The 14219-nt window shown below is 40.8% G+C and overlaps 2 protein-coding genes across 6 annotated transcripts in view; both read right to left on the minus strand.

Annotated features, from left to right (window-relative positions):
• Nucleotides 1-894: 894 nt before the first annotated feature.
• LOC125896880 (uncharacterized) lies at nucleotides 895-5168 on the minus strand. 3 transcript variants are annotated; one of them, XM_049589829.1, is made up of 8 exons: nucleotides 4943-5168; nucleotides 4488-4796; nucleotides 4067-4345; nucleotides 3763-3900; nucleotides 3496-3582; nucleotides 3334-3362; nucleotides 2909-2978; nucleotides 895-1480 (listed from the first exon to the last, which is right to left on the minus strand). In XM_049589829.1, the coding sequence occupies exons 1-7, from the start codon at nucleotides 5004-5006 to the stop codon at nucleotides 2916-2918; spliced, it is 969 nt and encodes a 322-aa protein (XP_049445786.1). In that variant the 5' UTR covers nucleotides 5007-5168; the 3' UTR covers nucleotides 895-1480; nucleotides 2909-2915. The 3 variants fall into 3 exon arrangements, with proteins under 3 accessions (XP_049445786.1, XP_049445787.1, XP_049445785.1); XM_049589830.1 differs by having other exon boundaries at nucleotides 4079-4345; nucleotides 4488-4799; XM_049589828.1 differs by having other exon boundaries at nucleotides 4488-4799.
• Nucleotides 5169-10579: 5411 nt separating this feature from the next.
• The window catches only part of LOC125896872 (uncharacterized), a 79082-nt gene continuing 75442 nt past the window's right edge, over nucleotides 10580-14219 (minus strand). For all 3 annotated transcript variants that reach the window (XM_049589796.1, XM_049589795.1, XM_049589794.1), the window contains exon 7: nucleotides 10580-10860. In XM_049589796.1, the coding sequence (XP_049445753.1) occupies nucleotides 10786-10860 (75 nt within the window). In that variant the 3' untranslated portion in view covers nucleotides 10580-10785. The remainder of the gene's footprint in view (nucleotides 10861-14219) is intronic.

Genomic DNA, 14219 nt, shown 5'->3' on the forward strand with positions numbered 1-14219 from the left:
CGTGTACCCTTCGTTCTTTCGTTTTTCCGTTTCAAAACCAAATTAAAAAAACCGAAAAACAACTTTGTTTTAAAACCAGAACGGAAAAACAGAATAACACAAAATCACACATTTTGTGCCTGTTGTTCTGTTTTAAAACAAAAACAGAATAACGTGAAAATTAAGTTTTTGATTTTTATTGTTTTGTTATTGTGATATTCGGAAATTTCGGGGAATGCTGGGAGATTTGCGGAGGCGAGAGAGAGGCAGAGGTGTCAACTGTCACGCTGTCAAAAATAGTTTAATAGGCCTACTGATAAAATATTGATTGACATTCTGCTCGTCCGGTCCACTGCAGTTGGAAAGATATTGGCAGATTCGAACTTCCGGGATCAATAACTCTTAAGTGAAACGTTGTTAAAACACAAAACACGCACATTTTCAATCGTAGTAAGATAGACATCGAGCTACAACATAATATTCATCAAAATGAGCCGTCTTCGGAGCCACACCAAGAACATTGGTGTTTAGGCTACGTGCAGCCGGCTGTGAGCGCAGCGCGCAGGGACCGTCTACAAAGTGCAACACCGAAAAGAGATATTACAAAAATATTCAATAATGTCACTATAATACAGTGTGGAGTGAGTTTGGTGACATTACACTGTATCATATTGAAATTATTGATTAATATTCCTAATAAAAATTCCTAGAAATTATGAAAAGTGCCTGCCTTTCCAACCAAGTGTTGTAGTGTACTCTGTAGGAGACCAATGAAGTGTGGAATGAGTTTGGTGACACTACTCCGTTTTTTCGTTTTTCCGTTCTGGTTTTAAAACAGAATAACTGAAAAACAAAGTTGTTTTTCGTTTTTTTTTATTTGGTTTTGAAACGAAAAAACAAAAGAACGAAGGGTACACGGATTCCACTCACAAGGTGATAACCATACACTAATCATTTATTCATTAAAGCATAACATGGCTAATCAAATTCACTCAGCAAAAAGCAATATTCAATGAAATGGTTTCACAAAACAAACAAGATTCAGTGTTACAAAACCTGCATTGTGCCCATGCAGGGACACAGCACTAAGAATACAGTATATATATCCAATATGTCTGCTTCCTTTTTATACACTCTCCACCTCTAGAGGGAGCCTCAACTCCCTCAATGTGTCATAGAGCTGCTGCTGCTGCTGCTGCTGTGTTCTCACTTTGCTACAGTTAAGCCAAGCAAATGCGTGACATGACCAAGTGAGATCATGCTTATTATAATGCTGCTCACTTAAAATTCTGAATCTATGATCCAAACAATCCTGCAGTTGTTATAAAACATGTTGCATTTAATAAGTAACATCTTATTTGGTTGGTTTGTTGATGGTAGCGTAGAGGTTTCTGGGATCAGCAGAGGCTCCAGCAGAAGAAGAGGAGGGAGCTGTCACGGTGCTGAAGGTCACTGCATCACCATCATCACCATCATCATCACCATCATCATCAACACGGACCTGGAGGGAAAAAGTACAACTCATAAATGACTCACACATAAACTTAACACAACTTCCTGATGTTGCTGCCATCAGACAACTGTAGCTGCAGCAGCTTTTATCTGCTGATTAGATGATGAAATATCTTGTGTGTGAAGTTGACATGTTGGTCTGATGGTGGCGCTACTGCACAGGAAAGGTAACAGAGTCTCCAACAAACACCAGCATTTATCATCTGGTGACCATGAACACTCACAGCAAATGTCATGTTGTTCAGAAGGGTAGCCCTTCATTGCCAATTTCCAACACAGCATCCCTCATCAGCCCATTCACAGTTCACATGCACAGTCCTAGAGCCTGTTACCTTGCGCATGGTGTTCACGTGAACGTGCATGGAGCGCACATGCACAGTTAATGCATGATGCGCTGAACCAATCAGATACATCTGCTGCACCGTGTGAAGTGTTGATGAATGAAGAGAGTTTTATTCACCGCTGCAGTTTCTGGATTTTATTCGTTCATCCCAGCAGTTTGGACTCTATTTTAACCTGCAGCTGTGTTTTTCTGGACTCTTGCTTCCCCTTTTGTTGATTTGCTCCGTCTTGTGCGTCCACGAGAGTGTGAGTAATACGTTATCATTCTGTTACTATTCTTAATTATGTTCTGTGTGTTATTCGGCAATTAAGTTTATAGTACTGTACTGTGTCTTGTGCATTGGTTAATCATTGCCGATTTCATATTCCAACTGATGTATATGATCCCTGATAATATTGTTATGTTGAATAATAGTGTACTGCTGTGCCGTCAGGTGTTATTATTTATGTCACGGCAGTGTAGTGAGCGTGCCGATGCGTCTATTAAGGGACCGTCCCACATTTATTTGTCTCGCCCTCTGTGCACGCTATGCCAGTGAAACAGATATGGGCCTTTCTGAGCTAAGCTGTTGCTTTTGTTGACAGTCCCTTAAATTCATAAACACTCAGATCTCCTCATTTATTCATCTTTTCACTGTTTATCATTACATTGTGTAATTTACGCCAGTCTGTTTGTTTATCACTAATATTGCATTATGATTAATATGCACTTTTTTGTTTATTTCTTTATTGCAGTAACCACACAGACAATATCAACAGAAGAGTTTGTTCACAAATAAATGAGTGGCAACTCAATGAGAGTGTGTGTGAACTGGATTCATTAACCCATCAACATCATTCCTGTTCTTACCGGACAACCTGTGGAGAGTGCAGATGCCTTCCTGAAATCAGTGCCTTCTGATTTATTCATCTATCATTAATAGGTCTCAAGTTATTCAGTAAGCCAACACCTATTTTATACATGTCATCCTGGCCTTTAGTTTTGGACTGACATCAGAATAATTCATCAACAATCTATATGGACTTTAATGTTAAAATCAGTAACATCACCAGTATAAGCAGTCATACAGCTGACCTTGGCTTTACGGCCTGTGTTCTTGGTGTAGCTGATGGAGGCAGAGGGAAACATCAGCTTCAGGATCAGCCTGCACAGAGGAGACAACATAATGACTGCTCAGTAACATGTAACATACTGACTCACTCTTACACTTAATTCATTTAATTCAATTCTAGTTGCATCACAGTTCCTTCTTCTTCTTCAGAGAAGAAATACAAACATAACTTGTATATGAGTGTAGCTTTGTACTGGGTGTAGTGTGTGATCTCACTGTGTCCTGACTGGTTTATAGACCACAATGAGTCACTGCAGTGTTTAACCTCAGTCTCTTCAAATACACTTTAGTAACACACAGTTCAGGTCCTGAACAAACCATAAACCCTGCTTCCATTTATGTATCAAAGCACTACATTAAAGTTTGAGCATGTACTTTTAAAACTCACCATGATTTCATCCATCTGCGTTTTGTTCCCTGAAAACAACAACAACAACAACAACAACAACAACAACAACAACAACAAAGAGTTGACTTTAGCTTCAACAGTGAAAATCCATGTTTATCAAACTTCTTCAATTATTAAAGTTTTTCCTGTGAATGTTCTCACCTTTAGTTCTCTTGCATCTGATGACAGCCACAGTGATTATTATAAGTGCTGCTAAACCCACAGCTGCAACGATGAACTTCCACCAATCTGCAAAGAGAAGTTAGAAGTGTCTGAAGTCTGAGGTTTTTTGATGATAAGCTGGTTGTTAGTGTCCTTGGGCTGTCTCTGTATGTCTAATATCTACATTAACACAGAGTCTGTCAGCATCTGTAAAATATATTTTTAATGTCTCTTTTAACTGTAAATGTGGTTCTGTTGTTCAGTCACCTTGTTTTGTCTGATTGCTTTTAGATGCTCTGCTGTTTGTCACTTCTGATGTGCTCATTGTCACTGATGTCCATCTATTTCCTGTTGTCAACGGTGATTCAGTTGTTGATGTTGTAGCTGCTGTGGTTGCGTCATGACCTTAATGAATACAATAACAAAATGCAAGAACTGTACACTTCATCAAAAACTTCTGCATAAAACAAATGACAAAGAATGATGAAATATTAAAACCTCAGATTGAAACATTTTGTGTGATTATTCACATCAGTTTGAAATGATTTTAAACAGCTCATCATGTTCTCACCTGGTTTCTCACCTGAGGACTGAGGAGGGCTGAAGGTGAAATAATGAACTTCTTCAGTGTGACCATCTGTCACTTCACATTTCAAGAACTCAGAATACTTCAACTTCTGATTATAGTCAGATGTTGTAAATGTCACAGAGGCTACACATGTACTCTGTGATGTCTCCAAGTCATTCTGATCACCCTCATACAACCACTTCACTTTGTGTGTACATATGTATCCATATATCCACACAGAGCAGAAGAAGATGACCCGATCATTGTCCTGGCGGTCAGTCACTGGTGTAGATGGAGTTATTGTGAGAGAAAGACAACAAGAGTAAAATGAACTTCATCACTGTAATCATAATTATTGTAATGTTTCAGTATATTGTTCTAACAAGACAGTTTGAGCTGAAAACATTATGATGGAAATACTCACTTTCAACAACAGACAGATGAACCTGAGAGTCTGAAACTTGTCGTCCTGATCTGAACTGTCTGCAGCTGTAACGTCCAACATCCTGAAGTGTGACCTTCTTTATAACCAGAGAACAGTTTGCTGTAACACTCAGTCTGTCTGATTTAGCTTCAGCTTCTCTGTCAATCTTCCCGTGTTCAAACAGCTTCTCTGTGTTTCCTCCATCACTAAATACCCATGTAGTACTGTCACAGTTATCCTGATCATGTGTCACATTTTCACAAGGCAAAGTGACTTCATCTCCAACTAAGGAATATTTCTCAGTTGCTGCTGCTGAAAAAGAGAGAGATGAAGAAAGAGTTCACTAAACTCACCACGTTACAAACAAAACTTGGAAGAATACTTAATAAAATACTATTAATAATATCAATACAGTTTTGTAATGTCTCTTCAGTTAATGTGTGTTATATCCTTACCTGTAAACTTAAACAGCAGCATGAGAAATAAAGACATTATAATCCATCTGAATTCAGCCATCATGTTTCTCTCTTGGTCTCACGCTCTCAACTGTCAAAGTCTCTAACCTGCTGCTTCTTAAAATGAACACAGCATCTACTTCCTGTGATGATTAGAGTCACTTCCTCATACTGCCTTCAGTCTGTGTCTTCTCTCCTCTGTTTGCCCTTTACACAAGGGTTGTAAAGGGTGAGGGTCACAGATGTATGATGGGGCAGTTTTGAACACCACAGGTAACCAGTGCAATAAAGCATGAAAAGGGGAAATGTGTGTACATGTTCGAGTTCTTGTAAGAAGTCTTGCTGCAGTATTTTGGACAAGTTTAGAAACCAGACAGGATTCATGGTGATGTTTGACAGCACACATGAACAGACAGGTGAAGAGTCAAACTCCTCGCCCAGCAGAATTTCACTCTTGATGTCTGTGTTGCAATATGGTGATACTGTAGCAGCTGGGAGGAACACAGATAAGATGATGTTTCACTGGTCTGAGACCTGTTGGTTCCTCATTGTGTCTTTGAAGTTGTTTTCCTGAGAACTGAAGGAGAAGTGATGTGGTGAGAATGTGGTTAACAACAGCAGCAGAGCTCTGGAGGTTTTACTCTCTAATGATGATCAGATCAGAAACACATGAGGCTCACAAGAACAGACAGTCCACACTTTATTTGGACAAAAAGGCACTCCAAAAAACTACTTTAAACCCTGGAAGGTTTGGGGTCACTGAAACTCACTGCAACAAACAGTTAAAACACTGATGAGGGTTTTTTCATGCTATATGCTCACTGTGTCACTGTGAACAGGTTTGAAGAAGTGAGAATGTGGCTGCAGGGACAGAGAGGCAGAATGTGACTCTGCGGAGACGACTAGTTGGGTGTGAAAGATTTGTGAAATGTGTGGTTTGGAGGTTTTTCATATGCTCACTGTGTCTCTGTGAACATGTTTGAGGAAGTGGGAATGTGGCTGCAGGGACAGAGAAACACAATGCAGAGACGACTAATTTAACGTTTAGGATGTGTGAAATGTATTTACATTCATATTAAGTCACAGTAGGTGGTCATGGGCATCCAAAATGTCTGAAAGTAGCATTCTCAGGTCACTTTGGGCTCATTTCTATCTGTATTTAGACACATGTCAGTACTGTGTTAGTACATTAATTGAATCCCAAAACAAAGTGTAGAACTAAGTGGTGAATGTTTGTTTGCAGGCTATATTGTTATCAGATAAACAGAAGACTGTTACTGACTCCATAAAGCTCCAAAAAGCAAATACATGCATGCTTTTATCCTGATGGCCCACCAGCAGATGGAGACATAAAAGACAATGCTTTTCAGAGTATGTAATATTCATTCACTGTGTAAAATAGCGGTGGTGCAATGGTTATCTTCGTCACCTCACAGCAAGAGGGTTCCAGGTTTGATCCCGGGGTTGTGCTGTAGAAAAACTATCACAGATCTTCTGAGGGCAGCACGGTTGCTCAGTGGTCAGCACTGGGGCCTCACAGCAGGAGCTCCTGGCCCTCTTCCTGTCTGTGAGGTAAGCATGTTCTCCCTGTGACTGCGAGGGTTTTCTCCGGGTACTCCGGTTTCCTCCCACACTCCAAACACATGCAAATCAGGTGAACTGAACAAAATAGATTTCATTTTAATTGAGTAATACCACTCAGTGGCTGCAAGCTCATTCTTACTTCCTACTGCCACACTACTGTGCGTACACTCACCTGTACCACATCAGCTCTCACATACCCCTACATATTTATCCTGCTGTCTATACTGTATATAGTGACTGATCTATATTGTATTTAAGGTATACGTCACTCACATAATAACCATTTGTTGGATACGCCATGCTTCCTTGAATATTTTTCATGTGCCTCCACGTTAACATACTGATTCATAAATTTACTTGGGACCACTTTAAGAATAGCAAAACTATATCAAACCATCCATTTACAAACTCTCACACGACTGGTGCAGTATAATCCAAGTCTCATTTATCCAGTCGTATGCTCAGTGCTCCCCAAACTCATGCATTTTCACTAACAACCTTTGTATTGGCTTGTCTGGCTTTAAACAGAGCACAGATTAGTTTCACTTTCAGTTCAGTTTCTACGACTCAAAGTAACATCACAATGAATGTAAAGGTTATGCTCTTCAGCCTTAACTTGTAGACTTCTGTACCTCAGCGACTGACGGTGCATTGACGCCGGCACATGTGTAAGTAATCTTTCCAATCAGTTTCCGTAGTGTAGTGGTCATCACGTTCACCTCACACGCGAAAGGTCCCCAGCTGTTCACAGAGAGAACTGCTGACAAGGGACAAACATGACGGCGCACAACACCCACGGAAAACATGTTTGGCTTCCTTCCAAGAATATGGACAGAGCTCTCACTCTGCTCATATCAGGACAGGATTGCTCATAGCAATGCCACGTACTCCCACAGGCTAACTCACAGCACTCTCCAGGGGACACGGACGTAGGCCCTCTCCAAGTCCACAACACACACTCTGAATATGAAAGTTATGCCTTTCAGCCTAAACATGTAGACTTCTGTACCTCAGTGGCAGAAGTCTTTTTTTCTTTTTTTGCTGCTGTTGTTTTTACTCTGATAATGGTAAGACTGGAACCAGGCAAGAATAAAGGTTTTTCAGCAAACAGCTAGATACTTGATCAAGGACTGTTTCTGATAAAATAGACATGTATGATTCCTATGCCTACAGCTTTTACTGTCATTCAAATTCATGACACAGCAACTGTGACTGAATCCAGTTATAAATCTCTCATCTGATCTCTCCAAGTCAAAAATTAACATGTCACGTGGCATCTGAAACAATTGCAGTTAGGCATTCAGGTGCATTGAGCCCAGCACCTGTGTGAAAAGGCTTTTAGTCAGTTTCCGTAGTGTAGTGGTTATCACGTTTGCCTCACACGCGAAAGGTCCCCAGCTCCAAACTGTTTGTTTGTTTGTTTGTTCACAGAGAGAACTGCTGACAAGGGGAAAAACACAAAAGACCCCAACATGCAGACTGGATGGGCAAACTGCCATGATACCATGCTTCCACGATCAGGACTGACTCCGCATTGTCACTTCTGTATCTGGATCTGAAGTTCAGCAACTGGCCAGCACCTCCTTTACTGGAAAAGCTTATGCAAGCTGAGCAGTTCAATGCCTCTGTAAGAGGAGCACACCCTTCCCCTTTTTTTTTTAAAAAAAAGGAAACACCACCCCAGACAGCCCAACAATGTCCAGAGCCTTCAGCATTACAGGGCAAATCTCATCCACACTTGGTACCTTGGTGTTGAGGAGCTGCTTCAGATAACTGTGCCAGGGATATGGGCGAGGCTTCCCCCAAGTCTTCAAACTCTGCCTCATCCCCAGTGGGTGTGTTGGTCAGAGTCAAGACCTGCTTTCCCCCCCGAATCGTCTAATGGTTTTGCTAGAACTTCCTTGAGACGAACAACCCAGAGTCCTTCTCTGTAGCTCCCCTGAAAGCAACACGTGGAAGGACTATCACATTTCCTGGAGAAATCATTTCCTAATACGAGTTGTTAGTAATGGTGAACCCTCCATTTACCTGTATGGTAACAGCCGCTGCTACTGTCTTGTGTTTCTTGGTGAATAATCAGCAGCTGGTAGAAAACTTGACTCTGGACTATTGAAATAAGGAAGAGAAGAAGGAGATATAATATATGATGTGTGTGTTTTCACAGTAGTAGGGCCCAAAACTGCTGCCATGGGTTGGGCTCAGGGCTAACCTTTGTAACATTATATTAAGTATGTCATTTGATGGCATCAAACTATGATTCTTGTCCAAAACCTCCCCTACATACTTGGTATTGGCACTAAATCACTGGGTGCCATGAGATCCAATACAAACATTGTATGAGGATACGTTGTGTGCATCCACCATGAATCTGAGTTATTGCATTTCTCTGCATTCTTCTTGTCATTATAGATACATGTATTTAATGTAGACAAATGTTAGAGCCCAGTGCAAACAGAGGTGTTAGACCCAATGTATCTGCACATGCATACATAAATACACTCAAATTTACAAATGCACACATAATGTATAAACACATGGTCTGCAAAAACACATATATACACACACACACACACACACACATGCAGCTACTATCTGAGCCTGGTTAGTTTGCAGAAGTGTCACTGACCTGCAGGTTGAGAGGAAGTGTTGCGGGACTGATTCTGACATCATCATCTCATTTTTAACATACTGACTATGGAAACACTACCAGTGGCTAACACTTGTGTAGGTGTGACATTACTCTGTTCAGCTCATCAGAAACACATCAGTTGCAAGTTGAAGCTAATTTGGATGACGCTGAGGTCATCGTAGTGGTAAGACTGTTGTCTGTCTCTTCCTCATCGCTCTACTTTTGCAACACATGGTCAATCGATCTGTGGCATCTCACCAAAAGGCTCTCACTCTGTAGGAACTGTGAATTTTATTCATATAATTAATCATCATAATTGTGATTTTAAGGATATAGCTTCCAAACAGTAACATGGGATGAACACCACACAGGTAACCAGTGCAATGAGGCAAGAATGAGGGAATGTGTGTTCATAAAATACACATTTTGTGCTCCACTTCACTGTGTGTCTACACACTCCATATGTCCACACAGAGCAGTTTAAGGTCACCTCATCAGCTATGGAGTCATATTACAGCTACAGTAAGAGCTCATGTACATCCAACATGAACACTTCTGTACACAACCTGAGTTATTGCACTTCTCTGTGTTTTCTTGTCATTTTGGATGTTTATATATGTTATGTAGACAAATGTTAGAGCCCAGTGCAAACAAACAGAGGTGTTCAACCTGACTGAGAGAAAGTTTACTTTAAGTTTTCAGTGAGGAATGAGGAAATGGAGAGAGAGCTACAAAACACACTATAAAACTGAATATTAACACTTTTGATATTTGCAATTTACATTATCATCAGTCATAACAAAGACAAGATTGTTACAAATTCCATTAAGGCTCAAAGCTCATCAAACACACACACTGTAGTCTGATATGTTTAAATGAAAGACAACCAAAATCACTTCCTCTGTACACTGAGTGATAAAAGTGATGCAAATCTGCTGCAGCTTCAAAAACAACCAGTAAATCTTAAACTCACAGATAGATGTTGCAACAGGAGCCAATTTAGATTCAAGAACACATTCAGCTTTATTGTTCCTGCACAGAGTAAAAGTACTGAGAACATGTAATGCAGTCATCTAACCAGAAGTGCAGTAGTATATAAAGCAGTGGGGTTTCTGTGAATACACTAAGTTATATACAGTATGAACATGTGCAGCAGTTACAGTAGGCAGAGCAGGTATAAGTATAATATACACAGTGCAGGTGTTCAGTTCATGAAATGCTGATAGAAAGACATTATATACAGAATAAACAGTTGGAGGTATGACATGAGTACTGTGTACAGACTATAAATACAGTATGGACATAAGTATAAACATATATGGGAAAGTTAAAGCATTAATTAAAGATGTTCAATTAGAAAATAAACAAGTATATTAAGATATCTGTCATGTTAGATGAAGTTAAGGTTCTGACTCACAGGGGCTTCTTAATGTGAGATCAGATCAAGACTTGAGTATCTTTGTCCAAGTCAAACTAAAATATAAACAGCTTGGCACAGAAAACACATTCAGTCATCAGAAATCTTAAAATGATCTTATGATTCTATTGTTATCTACTTATGTAAAATATGATGAGATGATATTTAACAGCAGTGGACTCTGTGGTGAGTTGATGTTGTTGATCAGTGGAGTCACACAGAGGCAGAGGGGTCTCTGACGTTTTCATAGTTCACCGTACCTTCATCTTCATCTTCCTCAATGTGCTCCTGTGAAAATGGAGCGAATCAGTGTTGAAACACAGAGCAGCTCCAGAGGAACAGCTGGGGTTGAGTTACAATCCCACTTGTCTGATTTTTAGACTTCCACTGCTTCACATTTAGCACGAGGAAATCCAGAATAATCCTAAATTTAAAGAGTCACTCCCTGATGTGCTTATAGTGTCTAAAAGCAAACTCCCCACATTTTCCTGATGTTGTGACGACCCTCCCACTGTCTTGAAGTCTCTCCTGGCCGACCTCAGTAGTCAGTTGGTTGACAGTGGAGGGACGTCAGCTGACTGACCTCACCTGGGCCTCTCTTGTCTCTCCTGTCTCTCTCTTCCTACAGCTGACATCCACCCTGCATTATGTCCTCTTGGTTTACACCTCCACCACCTCCACATTAACCACACATGCACTGCTTTTATTGTTCATCTACACTCAACTGTTCATTTGTGACAGCCGCCATTTATCACAAACTGACTCAGGGAATGTGACCAGGAGGGAGTCAGCTCATGATTTACTTTAAAGTGTAATTTACTGAATTAAGATGAACACACATTGATCATAGTTTAATCAGCTGACGACCCTCCACTGTCAACCAACTGACTGCTGAGGTTGGGACATTTCAAACTGAACACAGTTCACAGTTGATTCAGCAGAACCTGAACACGCATTTGATTATTCAGTTTTAAAACTCACCATGTTTTCATCCATCTGTGTTTTGTTCCCTGAAAAGACAAAAAAAAGAGTCGACTTTAGCTTCAACAGTGAAAATTCAGGTTCATCAAAACTTGTTGTTCATTCACCTCATGACTGACTGTTGACCTCACACGCCCCCTCCACGGAAACTCTACCTCCACCTGCATCAGTAGTGGCACTGAGTACTGTTCCCCCTGCCAGCTCCCCCTACCGGTCTCATTTGTCACCAACACTCTCACCAGAAACATTCCCGACAGAGACCATCATCAGATACAGAGCACCCCGTTCACACAGCAAACCTCGTGACAATAACATCCTGCACCCCACTTCTATACATCGCACAGGTGATGACGAGCGCACATTCGGCAGGAACATTAACTTGGCCGTGCTGAACGTGCGCTCTCTTTTAAATAAAACTTTTATTATAAATGACCTGATTTTAGAGAATAATATTGACAGTATTCTTTTAACAGAAACATGGCTTGGCACTGACGCACCAGTTGTTCTCACCGAGGCCTGCCCAACAAATTTTAACTTTTTCTAACCAAAAGCACACTGCGCTCAAATGAAGTTTCTTTTAACAGTTACACATCATTTGGGCATCATGCCTTTGTTTTTAGCAGTCCTCCTATTCTTTGTATCACAGTTTACAGACCACCCCACCATTCTACCTCTTTTATCAGTGAATTCTCAGAGTTATTATCAATCATACACACCACGTACAATAGAATTTTAATAACTGGTGATTTTAATTTACATGCTGATAACATCTCTGACACACTGTCCAGAGAATTTGTAAACCTTTTAACCTGCATGGATTTTAAACAGCACGTCACACAGCCAACTCACAACAGAGGACACACAGTGGACCTGGTCATAACCTATGGCCTGTCCACTGGTGTGTCCTCTGTTGTTGACCTGGCTGTGTCTGACCACTGCTGTGTGTATTTTAACATCACCAGTTTTAGCCATCAGGAGGCGGCGGTGCAGGGACAGGTGGTGGAGTTTTCTCCCAGGTAAACCCAACAACCTGCCTTTTAGATCTGATTCCCACATCACTTTTAAAGACATTTTATGGATTCTTTGAGGAACAGATTTTAAATATAAAATTACTCTCTTCAGACGGGTGTCTTCCCTGCTGCCTTCAACATGGCAGTGGTGAAGCCCCTTCTGATGAAGAGTAATTTAGATCTCAACATCTTTAATAATTACCGACCTGTATCCAACTTACCGTTTTTAAGTAAGATTTTAGAATAACTGGTTTTTAATCAAGTAAATGATTTTTTAAAAGGAAACAATATTTTGGAGAAATATCAATCTGGTTTTAGGATGAACCACAGTACAGAGACAGCCCTTTTAAAGATTTTAAATGATATCAAGTTTAATGCAGATTCACAAAAACTCACAGTCTTGGTACTACTGGATCTAAGCGCCGCCTTTGATACAGTAGATCACCACATTTTATTAAACAGACTCAGAAATAATTTCAAGTCACGCGGAGGGGGTGGGGGGGGCATATGCATTGAAACAGACAATATTACTGACGTTGCGTAGCACTTTTTTTATTCCGACGCCACACAGTCACATCTACAGTACACGCATGAACACGAACACATGCTTGCTCAGATTAACCCCTCTGATCCCACTCTAACATTCACACACAACAGGCCAAGCCTATTTATACATAAACGCACAGATGAGGCCACAGTGGAAGCTGGAGTAATTTGATCATTTTGTTTTTTCTGTTTACTTGAAGAAAATCAGATATCGACTTCTGTCTCTTCATTTTCCCAGATGCAGCCAGCGCAGGTGCCTGCTGTTAGCTCGCGACGCTCATGCATGACGTATTGATAAACAATGCACTTGATAGGCACACTAATATCAAATCAATATGCAGCAGTCAGTGGGAGTTTTTTTTATCGGCAGCAGTTGGTGAGAGTGAGTGAAGGTGTGTGGTGACTTGGCTCGTAAAAACACAGATAGGCTTTTATTCATATAAAATAGTTTGTCAGAGTAGAGCCCTGCGCGGGACTGTTTTCTTCAACCCGCTCCTGCCCGCTCTGCTGCATTTCTGACCAACCGCAACGTGTGTCTTACACTCCCGCCTGCTCCCGCAATGTGTATGTCCACTCCCGCCCGCTCCTGCAAAACTCTGAGAATTTATGCCCGCACAATAATAGAGATGCATTGATTTTGTGTCTTCTCCCATCCCGCAGGAGAAAACACGTCATTTTATAGGCTATTAATAAAGAGATTCATGGGGTTGTTTGTTTCGTTCCCCTGGCCTGCATGTCTTTTGACGCACTGGTCAAGAATAGCGCTCCTATTTCGTTGTTTTCATTTAGTTTTTAATGAAATAAAGGCTGTTTCATATTCTATTCTCCTCCTCTGTATTTTTCTACCTTTATATAATCACGCAGTGATTGAGGTTAAGGCAGGCCTGGCGCCAGGATGAAGTTACTGAGGGGGCGGTTAAAAATTAGGAGGGGGCAAATCTTTATTATGCAACATAGGTTCACACAGTGAGTTATAAAGAGTGCGCAGACGTGCGTAATAGTCGCGCGTAATGACAGCTCGTCTCCGGTGAAACACAATAAACTGCATGTCTTCTTTCATGTTTGTCTCATGACAGACAGACAGACAGACAGACAGGTGGAGCAAGCGGC

Source organism: Epinephelus fuscoguttatus, linkage group LG11 (assembly GCF_011397635.1).
Source record: "Epinephelus fuscoguttatus linkage group LG11, E.fuscoguttatus.final_Chr_v1".
Classification (NCBI taxonomy): Eukaryota; Metazoa; Chordata; class Actinopteri; order Perciformes; family Serranidae; genus Epinephelus; species Epinephelus fuscoguttatus.